Source organism: Xiphias gladius, chromosome 4, assembly GCF_016859285.1.
Source record: "Xiphias gladius isolate SHS-SW01 ecotype Sanya breed wild chromosome 4, ASM1685928v1, whole genome shotgun sequence".
Classification (NCBI taxonomy): Eukaryota; Metazoa; Chordata; class Actinopteri; order Istiophoriformes; family Xiphiidae; genus Xiphias; species Xiphias gladius.
Window position 1 is genome coordinate 15,514,172 of NC_053403.1, and position 20,197 is coordinate 15,534,368.

At 38.4% G+C, this 20,197-nt stretch overlaps 1 protein-coding gene across 3 annotated transcripts; it reads left to right on the plus strand.

Moving 5' to 3' along the window:
• The first annotated feature begins 2,877 nt into the window (after positions 1–2,877).
• Positions 2,878–18,406, plus strand: trdn (triadin). Of its 3 annotated transcripts, none has more exons than XM_040125622.1 (6): positions 2,878–3,317; positions 6,657–6,757; positions 8,847–9,045; positions 16,317–16,364; positions 16,889–17,008; positions 18,242–18,406. In XM_040125622.1, the coding sequence occupies exons 2-6, from the start codon at positions 6,755–6,757 to the stop codon at positions 18,262–18,264; spliced, it is 393 nt and encodes a 130-aa protein (XP_039981556.1). In that variant the 5' UTR covers positions 2,878–3,317; positions 6,657–6,754; the 3' UTR covers positions 18,265–18,406. The 3 variants fall into 3 exon arrangements, with proteins under 3 accessions (XP_039981556.1, XP_039981554.1, XP_039981555.1); XM_040125620.1 differs by having other exon boundaries at positions 2,883–3,317; positions 16,889–17,038; XM_040125621.1 differs by lacking the exon at positions 6,657–6,757 and having other exon boundaries at positions 2,885–3,317; positions 16,889–17,038.
• Positions 18,407–20,197: the final 1,791 nt, after the last annotated feature.

A 20,197-nucleotide genomic window follows, 5' to 3' on the forward strand; every position in this document is an offset into this window, starting at 1 on the left:
GACAAAAAGCCACACACAGGCACTAACACAGAGTACTGTAGTGCAGACATGAGCATTGTTCTTGTTGATTGCTATTAGTTTCATCAGATGTACTTTGGATGGTTCAGAGCATCTCTCATGGGTTCGCGCATTTGTGTGTGCATATAGTATAGCAGCAATCTGACAAAGAAAAAAAAATGAAATGACAGATAAATAACTAAAAATCAAAACGAGGCCAACAGTAAACATTTATTAGGTGGCTGAGATGAAGTCATGTAACCAGCACCTTGACTGAGCCTGAATGAGCATTAGAGCTACTGGAACTCTGTGCCTGTCTGTCTTTGTTAGTTTGTCTCTTCACGGAACTGATATGTACTGTTTCAGAACTGTGTGTAACTGGAGTGAATCTTTCAGTGTTCATCAGGTGGCAGACAGGGCTGTAGTATGAATACATTGTTTGCTTATTTGCATCATAGGATATGTAAACAGAAAGCTGGGCTGATAAGGGACTGTTTGATAATTATTAGAGGGTCAGGGAGGTTAGAAAAGGGGGAAGTTTTTTTTAAATTTTGCTTCCTGTTCGCTATAGGAAAACTGTCCCTTTTAATTTCTTTCACTCAAAGTTTTTATTTTATTTCAGCCATCCCTTGTGAGATTAATTGCTGTAAATATAACAAAAAAACAAAAACAAATATAAAATAGTAAGCATTAGCATGCACAAATGCTCATAAAGGTGTTCTCTTCTATATGCAGAGGACAACAATCTTGTTTCTTTTTCGGGGTCTTATTTACCCGTCCGCATCACAGTCAGCTAGCCACTTGTAGGACAATATGTCCATGTTTTGAGAATCACAGAAAACATTTCAGTCTTTAAGGACATTAGTGATTAATTGTTGGTTTATCTCTACCAGCAGTCATTCACATCTTTACTCAGTTCTGCATTATATAGGAAATAAAGTTAAATGTGTGATATAAAGTTAACTTACAATGTAACATAACATATGGAAGTTTACTTGTTATAACAACATACCAATCATGTTATAATGAGAAATGTGTCTTGTTTTAAATGAATTTTGTCCAATAAAGGCAGTGATGGAAGAAATATTCCGATCTTTTATTCAAGTAAAATTAGCAATAACACACTTTGAAAATGTTCCACTATAAGTAAAAGTCCTACATTGAAACTGTTACTTAACTAAAAGTATGAAAGTATTACTAGCAAAATAAACAAAAGTAAAACAACTCACAATTTTAAAAAATGGCTCCTGTGAGTGTCATATATTATATTAATTGATTATTATTCCTGACGTATTGCTGCGTATTCCGTTACTTGGTTGAGGTGGAACTAATTTTAACTATTTTATATACAGTAGTTTTATCTGTAACAGTGTATCATATTTTAAAAGCTCATCATATGTTTTGTGTGTAAAATTTTATTTTTCTGTAAAGTAACTAGTACCTTAAGCTGTCAAATAAATGTAGTGGTGTAAAAAGTACAATATCTTTCTGAATTGTAGTAAAATAGATGTATAAAGTAACTTGGAAAAATGGAAATACTCAAATACTCGAAAACTGTACTTAAGAACAGTACTTGAGTAAATGTACTTGAAATTCCACCACTGAATACAGGGATATTTTCTAGATATAACAAGATAAAATTATATGATATGATGTTTATTCAAGATGTTTCTTGTATAAACAGAATAATTTGGAATGTAGTAATAATGGGTAAATATGTCATAATTGTATGGTATTTTGGTACTTTGTACGGTACTTTTTTTTGTTAGGTTAGGGTCCCACGAAAATATTAATAACACTTGGGAGGATCTTGCTTTGTTAAATGTAAAGTTTTCTATTTCTCACCCCAATAATTTTCTCACAGTCCCTAGATGTCACTTGCATACATGGACCCGCAAAGATAACACCTGATTTTTTTGTGTGTGTGTGTGTGTGTGTGTGTGTGTGTGTGTGTGTGTGTGTGTGTGTGTGTGTGTGTGTGTGTGTGTGTGTGTGTGTGTGTGTGTGTTGTGTCCCCGAGCCCTCAGCCCCCTATTTGTGCCCTACATATAAAGCAGTCTAGTCCAACGTTAACACCAGCTGCTGTCTGTATTTCTAATTATAGCCTCTGTGGCGCAGGCCCCCAGGGCAAGGCTGGGGGTCAGGTTACTCCTTCCCACTGTGCTCTCTCATAGACACACACCCTCCTTTAATGTGGACAGGTTCTGACAGGGCTTAAAAACTCACATGGGGCTCAACTAGATATTTATTCACTTATTTACTCCTCACTTTGACCTCTGCTTGACAAGGTTGGCAACTTTGGAGGAAATATGTTTCCCTTGGAGGAAGTGCCGGAAGGTTTGGAAGACTTAGAAGTTTAAAGTTCTAAGTGCTTTATTCTTGAAGTTGTTGTCAAGGGCACAAAGGGTATATTTTTGGTCTCTTGACAAAGTTTCGAAAACAAACTATTGGTGCTGTTGTCGTTGGGGGACCCACCAGTCATTTAATATTATTAGACCATATTAAAACATATAATGAAATGAATTAAAAAATGAATGAAAGTACCACTTGATTCACATTACAGGTGTAAGGGAATTGCCCTGATACTTTTAACAGATCAGTGGAGGATAGGTCAGGAATGGAGTAATAGGCCTCTACACCCATCATTATAACATGAATAATAAGCTCTGTTTTTCTGAGACACAGTGCAGGGGATTTTTTTACCTTTATCCCCTCACTTTATTCTTTCCTCCTTTTTCTTTCTCCTCTCCATCCATTGATCTATTGCTCTTTTACACCCCTTTTTCTTCCTTCCCATTTTTTATTCACTCCCTCTCTTCTTTTGAATCTCCCCCTCCTTCCCTCCATTTCTTTCTCTCTCTATTTTGGACAGTCAGAGGGGGGAGGGTGAATCTCAGACGGTCAACCCCTTCTCCCTGCTTCTGTGTATCTGTCTCTCTCTCTTTCTGTCTCACTCTCTCCAGCTACTTAATCAGACAGAAACAGAATCTCAGAAAATCTTACTCAAGAATTTCCTGGATACAAATTGAAAACCTCTAGAACAACTTTGTGAATACCGATAACAACATGAAAAACTTCCATTTTCTCCTGTGAGGAAGGTTTCAGTATATTTTTAGACCCCGGTGTGATCCAGCTTAACACTATTGCTGTGCGCGTTTTGCTGCTGGATTTGAGTGTTGCCTACATCATCTTTTCTCACGTTCAACTGGGGCAAAAAAGGATTTAACGAAGGAGTTACATGCTTGTTTCTATGGTAACACTGCATTTCACTGGGCCTCTGAAGGACTGAACATCCAGCAAGAACGTCCAGCAAGTCCAAGGTACAGTAAAAATCCATTTCACTCTGCGTGATCTTTAGAATAATGATCTGATACTGGTGTTACTGATTTCTGGAGGTCAATGCTAAGTCCACACAGTTATTCTTTCTCCCTGTGATTTAAAATAACTTTATAAGGTGGAGAGCTGCAACTAATGTATGTGGTGTTTATGGAATTTAAATGTATTGGTCAAATTAGCCAAAATAATGACCATTTGTGCTATAATCTATACCTTGTAAGCTACAGTATGAGCTATTCTCATAGAAGTCCGCTGAACCAGTGATTCCCATCGTGTTTGGCTTTAAATGAAGCAATATCTACTTGTCCCCCAGGATATTTGGAAGCCTTAAGTGTGGAGAGTATCCAGTATGTCACAAGAAACGAAAAGATGAAGATATATTTTTTCTTTCGTTTACCTTATATCAACTTGGGATCTGTCAGATGTGTCTTGGGAACCTTAGGGGGTCCCAACCCCCGGGTTGGGAACAGATGCATTAGAAAATATTCACTCTGATGTTAGGATGATCAACTATCTTTTTTCTCTTTTTTTGTCTGACAGTGTCATCAGGTAAATGCTAAAAAGTAACCAAGAGGAATCTTTGAAATGTAAAACAGTGCATGAACTGTACTTAACACACATGAGAACAGATTGAGTTTCTGACAATTAGTTTTGTTGACCAGCTTATTCTGTTGATGATACAACCTACAGGAGAATGATGGAATTGTTATTACACACTTACATTATTACTCTAGGAAAACTGAAGATAATCAAGAACAGTAAGTACCTAAATATGTAACTTAAGAACGGTACTTGTGTAAATGTACTCAATTACTCTCTACCATTGGCAATATTACCCAACAGGATTACTTTATGAGCAGTACCGTGGCTATTTGTCAGAAAGTTTGTGTACTCTCAACAAAGGGGGATGCATTTAATGACTCACATTCCTGACCGTGCCTTTGTCACCTTCCATTTGACCTCAAATGCCGGTTAGTAGCCTGCACCCACATCGTTCTAATTCTGTTCATTCCTTTGGTGTGGAGGAGGCAGCAGCAGCAGTTGGTGTCCTTGTGTGTGTTAAGATCAGCTCAACACTTGATGGTAACAACAGGTGGGCTGGGTCATCTGGTTTTGAAAAGAGGAGAGACACGTAAGGTAAAAATGTTTTCAGACTGTGACTAACTCCTTGATAAAAACATAAGAGAACTATACTTTAATTACATGGTTTGAAGAAAAATGGTGAAGTGGCTGATTGCGCAGATCAGCTTTTCCTATTCTATCTGCTGTAGGACATTTCCACACTGCTCCAGCCTTTTGTCATTGTAACATCGTGACTGTTTTACCTGCCGTGGATCAATAAGTTGGCCCGACCCGCCACTGCCACGGCTTCACTAGATCAATGGCTTTTATATCGCACACGCACAGAAGCACTCTTGGCTCTGTTTCTGAGTTGACACACACGCCAGTTGTTGTTCACCAAATCAATGTTTAGCTTTCTTGAATCAGATGCACACACAAATGCACATTCAAGTGTGTGTGGACAGAGTTATGTCAAATTGATTTTGTAGTTTGTTATCTGAATGCAGCAACAGAAAGGTCAGCCTGAGACCAGCTACTGAGTCAAAACACACAAATACTTCACATTATACAACCATCTTGGGTGCCATACTGTACAGAAGATAGATAGATAGAAAGATAGATAGCGCACTCAACTATGTTTCTTTAATATGCATGTTGAGTTTTTTGAGTATATTTTATCACATTTTCCAAATTGAAGACACTAAATACTTAAAACTAATTAATTAATGTCAGCTGATAAAGGATAAAATGATTACTGAGTTTGTGCCTATATGGAGCTAGGACTAATGTGTAGAAATGAGCTTTTATCAAAAATGAACAGAGGAAAGTTTATATGCCTCCATTCTTGATTATCAGACTCCCGGGGGTCCCCAAAGCTCACTGATTCCAAGATGCCCTGTTCATACCTGGCATTGACATGTGTCTCAGGTGATCTGATCACAAGTGGACGGCTCTAAGTACAGTTGCGAATGCACCCAAAACGCATTGAGGAAGCATTGAGACCCGGTCACTTAGACCACATTTGGAGGTGGCCTGGGCTGCATATCGTCATATTCTTTAGCTGTCTGCACACAAATGTGTGCTGGGGTACACTGAAAGACTGCCTACTCAGCTGATGTCCTCTGTGTATGCAGGTATATGCAGACATACTCATTCACAAACAAATACAAGTCGTACACATTGTTTCTTGTTCTTCTTCTTTTAATTTCCAGCAGACTAGGCACAGGAAGTGCATTGCTGCCTCCCGCCAGTTAAAAACAACAACACATTTGGTCTTTGCAAGAATTCATGTACGGGTTTATTTGCATATAGAGCGGGGAGGTGAGATCAATCTCACTCGAGACGCATGTGGAGACGAATTTTAATGTCAGGTGTGATCTGACGTAGAGCTGTCCGGTTATGATCGGATCAGCCAAAACACATGCTAATGCTACATATGACCAGGACCTGAGTGTCAATTGGTTTTTGAAATGCAAATTTGTTAACCACATTATCAGCAACCAACATGACGTGCAGTTGTACCTGATCTTGTGGCCGTGTCTTGTAGAGGGCCTCTGTGTCAAAATCTTGTTGTAAGACTTCAATTACTTTAGTTTATATTGCGCTGATATAGTTCATTGTCCTAAATAAAGTTGTGTTTAATCAAATTATAAAAAACTAATTTGCTCACACATGATCTGTGGCCAGGTTGTATCTATAATGGGAGTCCTGGTCTCTGGGCATATAGTGATGCTGCCATGTATAGTGTGATATAACAGGTTAATCCAGCTATGCCAAAGTGCTCTTGCGTTTTGAATCGAGTTATACTACTTGTTGCTACATTTGCTGTTTTATCGTCTGCAGTCGAGCACCCCGTCTTTCGAGTTTGCCTGCACAGGCTACATAATAGGCGATAATATGGCCAATTTACTCAAGGAATTGGGTTTCACTCATAAGAGGTAGAATATATAAGTGAGAAAAAATGTAGCCTGAATTACACCGTGAGGTATAATATATAATGAAGGGACAGAGGAACAATGTCACCAGACTGAGTTTCCTTTAATTGGCAGAGAAGATGAGGGCCATTAGAATCCAAACCACCGCCTAATTCTTTCAACTAGTGTGTCATAATGAATGGTGTTAAGTACTTAAGCTGGACCAGCACAGAGCATACAGGACTTGTGTGGATCTGCATCCTTCAGGGCCTCATTAATAATCAAATGAGTCATTACCGTTTTAATTCAAAACTCCACACCAGGGTAACTATTACTTTGCATTTGCAGATAAGATGTGTGAGAGGCAGGCAGAGAAAGAGCAGGAAAAATAAATCATCTCAGGAGTTCGTCACAGCACGCAAACATCCTACGGCTGGCACAAAATCATGGTATGGCACACAGCCCCACAACCATACAATGATGAAAACTTTCTTTAGAGAAGTCATTTGTCTTGTAGAGCAGATTTTTCAAAGTGAGATGGAATATAATCTCCTCATCACCTTGGGTAGTCTCTGTCTGTCTCTCTGTCTCCTTGCTCTGTCCCACTCATTCCCCTTCTGCTCATCTCTCCTCTTCATATCTCTCAATCTCATCGTCGAACAAAAAAAAAAGAAAAAAAATATAACATACTTGATTGACTCACTGACATCCGTGTGAATAAACAGCCGCTGTATGCATTAGTCAAAAGAATTTGTGACATGATTGCAAAAGATATGCCTGTTGTACATACTGTAGATATTACTCATAGAATGCACGGATTACAAGTTACACAAATTGGGCTCAGTGGTGAATTCATGGTGGGAAGCCGTGCTTACAGTATCAACAGCACCATGGCCTATAACCCTGTGTTGTACTCAGTTTGGCTACCAAACACCTTAGGGCAAGGTGGAACTTCCACCGCCACAATACTCCCAAGGTTTCTGTAGTTAGTTTGAGTTGATGCAGTAGCTTGGTTTTATTGCTGATTGTCTTTTAATTTGTCCTCACGGTACAGCCAACTACTACCAAAACCAGACAACTTGCTTCAAATTTCAAAACAAAGTGTAACCCAAATATCTCCCTTTTAATCATAATTTCCTAAACCAGAAACTAGTTGCAAGGCCCTTTAATTCCTATAGACTTCTAGAGGTACTGACTTTAAATAGTAAGGTCAGCAATTCTAGAGACGTTAAAAAAAAAAAAGTACTGTTTCATCAAAATATGTTACACTGTGGGATCTACTGTATGCCTTTTCTTGGAAAACGTGAACAAGATGATGTTGTCATTAAAGTTAAAAGGCCATATTGTCAAAAGCTGATGGGTACACACTGTCACATGTTTTCCCAAAACTTTAAAGGGGTATTGCAAAAACCGTACACTTAAAGGTCAGTTTAGGCATCATGGTGAGTAGTATTCACCCTGTGAACAGAGACCTAATGTTTTCTGTAGCTCTGGTGGAAACCATGCCCCCTAGAAATTATGTTTATAAAATACGAATTTATTTTCCCCATTACACTGACTTGAAACGTTATTGCACAGGGTTTGGTTTTTTTTGAGAGAAGGAAGTGCTATATTTTTGTACCGCACACAAGCCATAGGGAGATTGTCGGGGTAGAGGGAGGGTGTAAAAAGACTTTGACCTTGGAGATTGGTGTTTGTGTCCTGAGTCCTTCACGTGATAGCGATTAAGCACCAAAAGCACTTTGGGAAAGGTTAGAGGAAGACTGTGGTTTTAATTAAATGTTAATGCAGTAAACACATCGTGTCTGGTACTTCAACTCTCAGTGGAATTTTTCTGTATCAAACCCAGGCTAATGTTAAGCTTAAGTGCTGTGAGAGCTTAAACATGACTATAAAAAGTTAATCATGCCTTAGCTGCTGCGAGTGGATATTGCACGGCAGTTGTGGATAGGGAAATGAAATACATCATCAAGGAACTTTTCGCTGATTTAGTCAGATATGTATATTACGAAAGTTTCCTTTGTTAAAAAAATAAACATCATTTAAGCAGCATTATGTTTCCTACAAAACATGTTTGCTTTTGCAGATTAGTACCATACAAACATCATTTTCTAGGAGACCGGGTTGCAGGGGGAGCTTTGCAAAGTCTAAGAAAAAATAACCTTTGATGATGTCATCCAGGTTATCTCGGCTTGGCCTTGAAGATCTTAAATTTAGAGCAGAAAGCCTGCTTTACAAACTGCAGGTGTGGAATATGCTGTTCAAAAAAGCAAGCTTACTAAATGATTCTCTTCAAAGGACTTGATCTCATTTAAATTGGTGTTAAGATAACTGTGACTGTGTTAGCCGATGCCTTTATTTTTGAAAAACTGTCATGGTGAAAACTGGATCTAGTTTTGCATTTTATTTTGTTGAAAATTGGAAAGCACTTCCTTTAGTCATCCAAACACTGGGCCTTCTCCACTCTTCTTCCAAACGTTTACTTTCGGTCTCTCTTCCCTGTTTTACTCCCTTTCTTCCCTCCTCCTGTCCCACCAGCTCTCTTCACCAATGAGCAGTCAGACCAACGGCAGGGGAGCAGTCCCTTCGGCTCGCAACAATCAGAGGACATTTTTGGATGATGTCATTTTAACCTTTAGTTCACCAATGGCCTGGCTGCTGGTTGTGGCTCTGATCATCACGTGGTCGGCAGTAGCCATTGTTCTGTTTGATCTGCTTGATTATAACACTCTGACAGGTAACAAGAATTAATATTTGAATTCCTTTTTTTGAAGTTTAATTTTTTAAAAACATGTTGTTGTTTTCATTTTTACCATTCCACAATGATTATAATTCCATAAAAATGTGATTATAATATGCTCGTAATATTTGACAGTACCTAATGACACTTTCCTTCCACTCATACATTACCCATATTTCACATTTCATTCACACATCCATATTTCATCTGAGCATTGTTCAACAGCCTTTCAGACATTTTTGAAGCAGACTTCAAAAGTGGACGTGCTCTCACGAAGGTCGTCATTTTACATTTGTGTCAAATTACGGGACACACACCGTCTCATATTTCTTTTAAACACGTTAATAACATCATAATGTCTCAACATCGGTGCTGCTTGAACACCAGTTGTGTTTGAAGTAACACGTGGTGTGTTTCCGGTCACTTGACAGACAAATGTGTTGAAAATGACACACTGTTTTTAGGAGGGCATTTTCTCACACTCACACATTCACTTATAGGCTCTAACATTTGACAGTTTATGTACCAGTGTAGTGATACAGCTGCGTACATGCCGACGTCTATCCACTCCTCTTCATTTTCACTTACATGTCTGACTCACACACTCAAAGGATGGATTATAAAGGGCACTAGGTGTTAACACGCATAATAATAACACAGTCACAGGTGGTAATCAGTCCTCTTTTTGATTACAACACCAAGTAGTTTAAAGTTAAATGATTTCTCTAATATGGAATTCTTTGAAATTCTATACATTGACTGTTGCTGCTCTACAGAGGTGGAAGCGGCTTTGTATCCTCATAGATTTTAAATCCTATTATCATGACTTAATTGTCATGAGTGATCAAATTTCATTTTCTGTGATCACGCTTTAATTACTTCATTGTCATGAGATAACAGAAAATGAATTTCCCCGAGATCACAACTAGGTTACTGATTGATTAAAGCAGCAGTCCAGAGCTCTCCTTCAAACCTTTTCAGTCCTGCTTAAGACGCTCTGCTCACTGGCATCATGATCAGGCTTCCAAAGCTCTACAAACCCATTAAGTTATACAGTATCTTGAGATAATGAGAAACGCCTGATTGCAGCATCATAAGATGAAGAAGAAGAAATGAAAACAGTGGAGTACAGTGCTCAGTAAAATTATTACTTTTGTATTGAACAGTATGTGAAAGGATGGTAGCAATCTCAGATTACTTCATGCTGTACTGCAGCATATTGGGTTTTTTTTTTTGTAAGCATAGCCTATGGGTTGATTTCCCCAGAAATCAGAAGACTTAAGAAAGACATAGCTGTGTTAATGTGAGTTTGCTGGAGTTATTAAGTACATTAAATACCCAGACTAAGGAGCTGCAGTGAGATTATTACTGTATATATCCATGACAGTTTCAACGGATGATCTTTTGCTTTAACTGAGCTACAGTTAAAGCAGTACAGTAGGATCAAATTATTTGGTGTGCATATTAATGTTCTCATAGTGAACTACAACCACCAATTGGCCTTTTGATGTGCATGTGGGCATTTGAGTTGTGTTTTAAGACCGACTTGTGAAATTGTTTGAATCTATCCTTTAACATTGTTTCACTGCTAGAGTGCAATGAGATTGCAGATTGCAGGGCTTGAAAACAGTGGAGTACAGTGCTCAGTAAAATTATTACTTTTGTATTGAACAGTATGTGAAAGGATGATAGGTTGCAGTTTCACCTTAGCTACAAGTATTTCTGTTGCAATTGTACATCTTTTGATATGATGCAGGTGTCTTTCAGAAAGAACAATGTTATTTGGCAATAATTTACACTTCCAATTAAATATTTCTTAAATGAACTGCTATTGTAAGCTTGTGAATGTGACCTAGTCTGGTTTAGTCAGCAGGTGAGCTGAACATACAAAAATGTGAAATTTTTCTACCAACAAGCATTCAACATACAGTATATGGAGAGTAACATTTCCTGTGATATATAAATAATCAATATATATTTTTGTGTTTAAATTTTTTTAAAGGATGTTCCTAGTTTCCCAGTATTTTGTAACAAATTGTATTGCTCTTTCCAGAAAACTTCTTGGCACCATGAATTAAAAAAAAAAAAAAAAGCACTACCCTATATATAAGCATAGCTGTACAGCATGCACTAATCACAAAGGTCAAACTGCCACCGATCTTCCAACCACACTACAGAAAATCAATCATTTTGATTTTGTCACAAAGCTGGTGTATGTCAGCGCTCAGTTAATTTACTGAAATAATGACCTTTCTATCAGTTCTACTCATATCTGTTCTTTCTCACTCCCACCACTCCCACAACTACTACACATCACCATGTATTTGGACTATCCTACAGTGTAAGGATAGACCTGTCGAACACATCCAACACAATCATCTTCAATGCTTCTCCTCACTCTCCTCCTTTTTTCACCCCCCCCGAACCCACACCCCATCACCTCTTCTCCATCCTCATGCTGTCAATCACCTGCCATCCCATCCAAAGAGTACACATCATACTGTGACGACCCCGTGTGTTTATCTCCCGGTAAAAACCACAACGAAACCACTAACAGTTTAACTGAGTTGCCTGCTCGTAGTAGAACAGTGCCTTTGACAAAGCAGTGAAATTCATGACCATCCGTTTCCATTGTGTGTCCAGCACTTCAAATTGTGAGGCTCTGTATTTAACCTTTTCAAGGGCAAATCAACACTAAATCAGGACAAAGCCTAGTGGTCTCCATTTGCTGAAACCTCCTACCAGCAAGCGTTTTCAACCAGCTGTCTTGACATCTGCTGTGACCCATGATACCACTGATTAGGGTGAAGTCGCCGTGCTTGAAAGTTTCAAATGACTAAGAGCTGTGTAGCAACAGTTTTCTGCCTTAGTCTGGAAAGTTTTTACTATTTTATGGTTCTCAAAAATGGTTCTCAAAGAAAACTGTCCAAAGCAAAGTCTGTATCTTATCCTGCCTGGTCACACCTTCTTTCTAATTTCTCTGTATTTTGCTGTTTACTCCCCCCCAGCATTTCCTTCCTGAGCTAACTAGCTTGCTAACTGCTTGTTAACTGTCAGTTAGCAAATGTGTTAGCTTGGTTGCCCATGAGACATTCATGTCTCATAGCTGGCTAGAAACTGTGCCTCTCTTGTCGAGCAGGCTATACTAAATAAAAGTGAATGGTTCATCACAGCAAATACGCTACCATAGCTTGCTCCCTTTCAGACTCTCTGGTGCTTCATTCCCTCGAAGATCAACACTGTCCAAAGCTATTGGTCAACAACGCAAATTGGTCACGGTGATTCTATGTTTCTGTTCTGTTTTGTACTTCTGAAGACAGACATTTTGGTTACCTGACTCTTGAAGTAATTCACTGTTTTGAGCACGGAAAGGACCTTGGTGTGACTAGCTTACTAGCTGTGTTAGCTTAAGTGATTCTGTGTTGATTTGCCTTTGAGAATTGTTTCCTGATATAAACCTTTTCTTAATCTACTTTTTCACTAGCATGTTTTCTTATTCTGGTCTGCTGTCAGGTGCAAAAACCCTGTGTTTATCAAGCCTCTCGGATACACACGGATGGCCAATTAATGGAAAAACTACATTAAGTCTAGAAAGGTGTTTGGCCACCAAAACCCTCCAGAACAGCTTCAGTGCTCCTATTCTCTGGATCTTTTCTAAAGGGATGAACAGCATTCTTAAAAAAGATTTTCCCATATTTGGTGTTTTTGTGATAAGTGGAGAGTGCTGTCTAACACATTGGTCCAAAACTTCCCATAGGTGTGTAGTTAGGTTAATTGAGATCTGGTAAGGCCATAGCATATAATTAATATCATTTTTATGAAATGATCAAACCACCACTATGTTTCACTCATTTATTGGGGTTTTTATTTAATTTGTCACCTGTCTGTGTATTCTCAATCCCAGTCTTAAAGTGCATGATAACTCAACATATGTGCTGCATCACTGGTGTGGGATTGCATGTGTGTCTGTGTTTCCTCTGGACCTTGAAACAGTTCTTAGTAACAAAGAAGTTGTGTGATTCAGAGGCTTAAAATAGACATCTAGGTACTGGGTACAACTATTTTGTCTCATGACAACAGTAAATCTGCCAGCCTGTTGGGATTTCAAATTGAATCATTGGTGCAATTTGCGGATTTATTGTATTATAACCGCTGACATTGAGAAATATGTTCAAGTTGATGTGGCTAACATGATCATCCAAGAAAACTTTAACAGAGAAAATGGAATATAGAGTCCTTGAATGAGATTGATTCATTTATCACTCACATCTCATGAAGTTATCAATAAAAGTTACAAATCCTTTCCCTAAGTCAAGGAAACATTTCTCCAAGGGCTAAGGATGGTCTGGAACTGAGGAAGAAATGCACACAAAGAACAAGTGTCCCCTGCACATTGAAGTTATCTTCCATTTCATGAAGCAAATATTTGCAAGTTGTCAATGACAAAATGCTGGGCTGCATTTTTAATCACAGGCTTTTCCTCAACAATGACATTTCAATAAAGGCCAGTGTGTGTAAATGAAACAGCAAGGAGACATTTTTGGACAATAAAGAAGAAATGCCATTCTCTCGGTTGTAAAAAAGCACACGTAGAGTTTTGTGTGTATGCGTTGAGTGCAAGTGTGTGTGTATAGAGAACAAGCAGGCATAGTTGCAACAGAAAAAGACACAAATATAGAATTGGGGAGACATACGTAGACATGATGTATTGAAAAATACAGTAATTGAGAAGAGATAAAAAGCAGACTGTAATAGAAGGTAGCAGGGGAAAAATGCAGAGCTGTCTGAGAAAGAGAGGAGGTGGAGGAGAGACAAAGACGCAGCACTGCAGACAGGTGAGCATTTAATCAGTCACCTCATCAAACCCTTGTCCCTTCTTCCCCTGAAAGAGAGACAGAGGTTGAAAAGAGAAACCACTTAGATTGAGACAGATGGAGATGTTGCAAGAGGAACAAGATGTATTTTCTAGTTCAAACTATACTGGATGGAGTCTAGTTTGCCAGATAGCCACAATATCATTCTCCTATGCAATGTCACTGTCACAGCTGTAAAGCAAGAAAGAAAGTAATAGGGAAGGAAGGACAGAAAGAGTGAAAGTAAGACAAGAAAGAGCAACAGGAAGGAAAAACAGAGAAAGGGAAGGAAAGAAAGAAAGACAGAACAAACAAATAAAGCTATGTATCATTGAGCTTCTCTTATCTGGCTCAGATGTGTCTCTCCCAGCTCCTTTATGCTCTCTTCTTCTGAGGGGGGCTAGCCTTCTATTCTTGGTGTCTCTGGCACTGTGTCTGGAGTGCCAATCAAAGAAATGTCACTGCATTAATCAGTTGTTCATGAGGATTCATTAAATGACTCCTCCACACTGGGCAATAAAACAGGCAGAAAGCTGGGAGAGGGAAAATTAATTTGATCCATGGAGACAACAAAAACAATGCATTTAGCACTTTTAGAGCCAAGAGTTACCATAACACTCACGGAGCAGCGATGAATGTGCTAATTTACGTGTTCCTCGGAGAGACAAATGCAAAACACCTGCACTGCATCGGCAGCTATATGATTGCAGTTTGTTTTAACGCCACTAGCCAGAACTTGACTCTGACAACAGTCATTATTTTCACAGCCAGAGCAGCTTACGCCAGTGTACAAGTATTATCTGGCTTATTACAGACGCAGAGCAGCAGCTAAACACTTGGGCAGCAGGAAGTCATAATATTTACAGTATAGTGTGCATGCTGTATTAACTAAATATAAAATCAAAACACCTTCACACTGAATTTCAATACAACATTAAACACATGCAGCAGCAATTAGTTTTTAATGAATTGTTCAAGAAGCTGTGAAACGCAGCCAGACTTTAAAGCAAATGAGAAAAAATACATTTTAGAGGCACTGAGAGCAATCGCTACGACAAATCCACTGTGGCTAGCACACAGGGCTCAAAGTACAAAAGACTGACTAAATCTGCACATGATGATAATCATTTTTGTTATAATTGTCTAGCTGCAAGGCTTTAAAATGCCTCATTAAGCAGCCACGTCTTTGTTAGCCGGTGAACTCTGACTTCACCTGTCTCCTGCAGAGTGTTCAACACCTGCGTTCGGTAATAAGTGTGCAAAATTGGCTGCACAAGACGTGACCCTACAAAACCGACAAAAACAATCGAGACGGTCAAAACATTGGTACCACTCTCTCTTAAGTGACCTTTTATAAAGGGTTCAGGATTGATAGTTAATGGCTTCATTTTTGGTCAGTTAATCATCTATCAAATTTATATAGATCAGTTATAAAGTCATTACAAAGAACAAATTTTGGGTTACCAGTTTGTTAAAAAATGTCCAAGTCTGAGACATTTATTGTCAACTAAATAATGAAATCTTAAATAAAGGGTAATGAGTTTAACTCTCTAGTTAGGCATTAAGTCTGCAGTTGTTAATGGTTTTAATAAGTGATCAATAAGTGTCACAGGTTTCACACTGTCTAATAGGCCAACAGCAAAAGTTAGTCATTCATTTAAAATTATAATTAAACATAAAGTCTTTAATAAATTACTTGTATGATTATCGATTAAGTCAGCACTTTGAAATGATAATAATATATTAATAAAAAGATTTTTTTCCTGATCTTCTGAAACTGTTTTCTAGAAGGTCAGAGGCCAAATGGTCCATTGGAGGTGTCGTCCTGATGAATTAAAGGCCTAAACAGACAAAGCAAGAGACCAGCTGGAGGGGGATAAACAGCAACCTGGCAATATGAAAAGCTGTTCCAAAACATAAGCAAACTATTTATTAGGCATTAATAAGGCCATTAGTTACAACTTTAAACCCTTTAAAAAGTAGTACAAGTATGTTTTTTTCTGGCGTTGAAGTGCCATTTTCACATGTTTAAATGCGGCCGGAAAGCTGCTTGTGTTGCTGCTGTGTCTTGCTGTGTTCTCATTCAGCACGTTCTCTGTATCATCGAGAGATAAGTCCTAACATGTTCTGGATGATGAAAAGTTTGCTTTGTGCGTGATGTTTTTTTTAGTTTTGTTTTTCTTTTAAACATGTTTGTTGCATTATTGAAGTGAGGGTATGAATCTAAAGCTGTATGTGATCATTGCTCTTCTGTATGACTTCATAGCTTTATGTGTTTTTTCTTCTGTTATGTGTCATTTTGCCCCTCGTTGTTTGCCCGCGCTCCCCTTTTTCTTTTCTCTCTGCAACCTGTAATCTACACTTCACATAACGCTGTCTCTGTTAATGTTGTGTTCATGTGTCTCTCCCCGTCAGGTCTCCCTCCTCCTCCTGCCATCGCTAAGAGAGGTTTGAAGGCTAGAGGCAAGCAGAAACTTCTAAGTCATCATACATTTCTCAGTCCCAGTCACTCCCTCATACTAAGTTGAAATATATTTAACGTGTATCTCTCTGGCAACCGGTTGTGACCAAACTGAGACTTACATTATACATGTAATCAATCTAGCAAGTGTGTGTGAGCACTAACAGCTGCATGGGGTGAAGAAAATAACGTATTTTATGTACATTTTATATGCATTTTATTTATACAGTATATATACACTATTTAATACATACAAACTTTGTGAAGCTTATTCCGTTTTTGTTAAAACTGTGTGTGTGGAGTGATTTCCGCTCTTTGAGACTGTAGTTTGTAGGTAAGGGTTCCTGATATTTTGTCCACCCCTGCTTACTTGTTCAATTCCAGTTTTACTTTTTAAATTATCTTATTATCTCCTAAATATTTGATTATATACTGTACCAATCTACTTTTTCCTTTTTTTTTTTTTTTTTACAAGTTTTGTTCTTTTCTGTTCTGCTGGTCTATTTATTTATTCTCTTCTATTCAGGTGGTGTCCGTCCAATTAAATCCAGCCCTGCTAGAATCCCAGCTCAGGAGAGCACTGATTGGTTGGGGATGATGTGGACGTTTGCAGCCAGTTTGGTAGCGCCGGATGAGGCCGAGGAAGGTATTCACCAGCTAACCGAAACCCTCACATGTAAGAAAACATCACCTCACACTAATTAACCATCTAGTGACGAGAGTGAATTAATAACAGATATCTTGAATAAGTTGCTTACCCTCATGGATGGATTATTGAACGGGTCAACCAGACACAGGCTCAGGGGCTCAAGGGGTTGGGATCTCCTGGTCCACAGCCTCTGTTTTAAGTGACCGTTATCATTTCTTGTTGGAAAGTTGATCAAATTTCTACAACCAGATGCAAAATGACCACAAAGCAACCGCGTCCTTTGAGGTAATTTTCTGTCTCTTTCAGTCTGGGAGTCTTGCTCCTACGTAGAGGGTGGTGGGTAGGAGGGTCTTTTAAAGTCTAAGGTCTTTTGCGCCCAGGGGCCTGTTGCCTCATAATCCGTCCATGTTTACCCTACCTAGCATTTTGTTCAGGACATGACATCTACGTACACCAAATCAAGAGTGAAACATTTTTATTATTCTGGATTAAGAAGGACTACTAAACACTAGTAAAAAGGATTACTAGTAAAAAGCAAACTATACATCGTGTCTCAAACTCAAACTCAAATGTATATGCTAAAACCTGAGGTTTTTAATGTAGATGCTCATGGTGATAACCATGATGGTGCAGATGATAGTAATGATGGAGCTGTCAGAAGATAATCACTTGCTGACTAACCGAGTTATGATGAATATGATGCCCCTTTTAATCGGCAAAATTGTGGGAATACATTAGGCAGAAAATGAACCTTCCATCTTATCTTTTTGATTCGATTATCAAAACCGGCGCTGCATTAAACAATACTGCTAATTATTTGTAATTAAAAGCTTGAACTTTAGCACTTCTGTGTTTCATAACACGTGCTCTGATTCAGACAGACAATGAGGAGCAGAAAGATGTGTTAGTCAGAGTTATTGCATCCGCAATACGAGAGGCAGTTAATTGTGAGAGGAAGAGGTTCAAGGCCAAAACAACAGTGGACAGACAGAAAAATAAGAAAAAAAATAATATTTATTTTTTGCTAGGTTCAGTAATATCTGCCAAGAAAATGCTTTTTTTTGTTGCTGTTGTTGTTTTATGTATGTAAAAGAGCACATTTTTCATATTTCACAATCAGTAGTTTGCATGTGTATCATTCTTCCTCCCCTAATATTTATGCCTGCAATAACTGTGATTGATGAACTACTGGGAGTGATGAACGTCTAATTTTTCTCCTCTGTCATTCAGCTTTCCACTCTGAGGAGCTCTAAAAGAGAGGACTGTGGAGAGGGGACAAAAACAGACAAGTATAAAGAGCTGGGGAGATGACGAGAAGGCAAAAAGAGAGGAGTGTGTCTGACAAAAGAGGAAGAGAGAAAAATGGAGAGATGGAAACAGGAGGAGGAGGATGTATTTCACAGCAATATTTCTTTCTGTCTGTCTGTTGTTAACTGGAATTTGATGAATAAAAACTGCCAATTCAAATTCCTGGATTCTGGTTTCTTTTCTGAGTGCGACTGGAACATCATTACTGTCTTTTTCCATGTTGTTCCATACACTGTTTTTTTACACAGGTTCTGGGTTTGGTTTAATAATTGGTCCAAGATGACCAATGACTAACAAGCCCCCAAGTCAACATCAGGCAAACTGTGAGGTAACAGTAAAAACCTGTCAAGCAGGGAGATGAACAGTTATGCCAGGAGGAAGCAGATATGGAGCAGATAAGGACCGGCTTTCCTGTAGTGCGTCACTCCAGTATCAGACTGGGTGACTCCAACAGTGAGCTTGAACATAAGAAATAGATGATGGTAGGAGAGAAAACAGAGAGAAAACAGAGAGAAAACACTGCAAACTGCAAATTTATTTCTTCTTGAGATAAGGAGGACTGTAGCAACTGCAGTAAAAAAAACAAACCAAAAAAAACATGACTGAATAAGAGAAGTGAGAAAATAAGAACAATGAAGTGTAAACCTGAGCATAAGAACACCAGCAAGATATATGAACACCTTATACAGCCGCACAGAAGCATAGCAATTCAATAAGAAATACAAATTATTAGAATGAGGGGGATGTTTCCAGTTCACCTAACCCTGGATGTATTTGGACTGTTGCAAAAAAAGGGAACATCTAAGGAAAAGCCACACAAACAGAAAGAGAACATGCCGACTCCACACAGGGAGGACGAGATCACAGAGCTACGTGAGTAAAAATAGCCACACCTCAACATGAAAATGCATCAATTACATGTAAAAAAAAAAAAGTCCTGCATTCAAAATTGTTCAGGAGCAGAATCAGCAAAATTAGAAGAGCAAAAGTACATATACTCATCATGGCTCCTGTAACTGTAGATCATTCTTATTGATGCATTAACATGTAAGATGTATACTGATGTTGTAGCTGGTGGAGGATGAGTATGTTGAGTTTATATGTTTTGTGTGTAAAATCTTTATCTGAAAAGTAATTATTAATGCTTGAGACAAGAAACCCCCTTCTTGATACTGAAAGTGTCTTAACTGCCTTTCCGACGCACTTCTGTGTGAATAACTAATGCAAACACTGGCACAGCAAAGCAGGCGGAGGGGAGATTTTTAATACCAAAGTAATTTTCCTCCTACACTTGCACATATAGGTGAGTACTAGCAGTAATCACGGTTTGGATCTTGTACTTATTGTTATGAGTTACATTTGTGATGCTGGTGCTTGAGCAGATGTCACATTGTGTTATTTGTAGTATAATGGGGTTTTTTTAAAAACTACATATAGCTTACGGTAAACAGCAGTATTTTTGTCATCTTTTTATGACTGTAAATAGAAATGAGTGACAGCAGCAGTGAATTGGTTTGTAACCCTTGTAAAAGTCCGAGTTTAGCACTTGATCCCGCTGAACGTTGAACATCATCCCTGCTATCACTCATCCATGGCATTTTCTAGACAAATATATCTGCTCCTGCCTCTTCCTTTCTCATTCTCTTCAATGTTGTCTGCATTCTTAAATTGATGCATTTGTATAATTTACAAAATTTAAATAGAGTAAATTGATTTTTAATTAAAATGAGCTGGCTTGCAATCAGTACTGTGGGACTGTGTTGCTGGCATAATGAAATTGTCAAGAAATTAAAATGAAATTACAATGAAATCATAACTTTATTATGGCTCTAATGGATTTTAACCACATTGCAGTGAACATGTAAGTGTGGCAGAAAA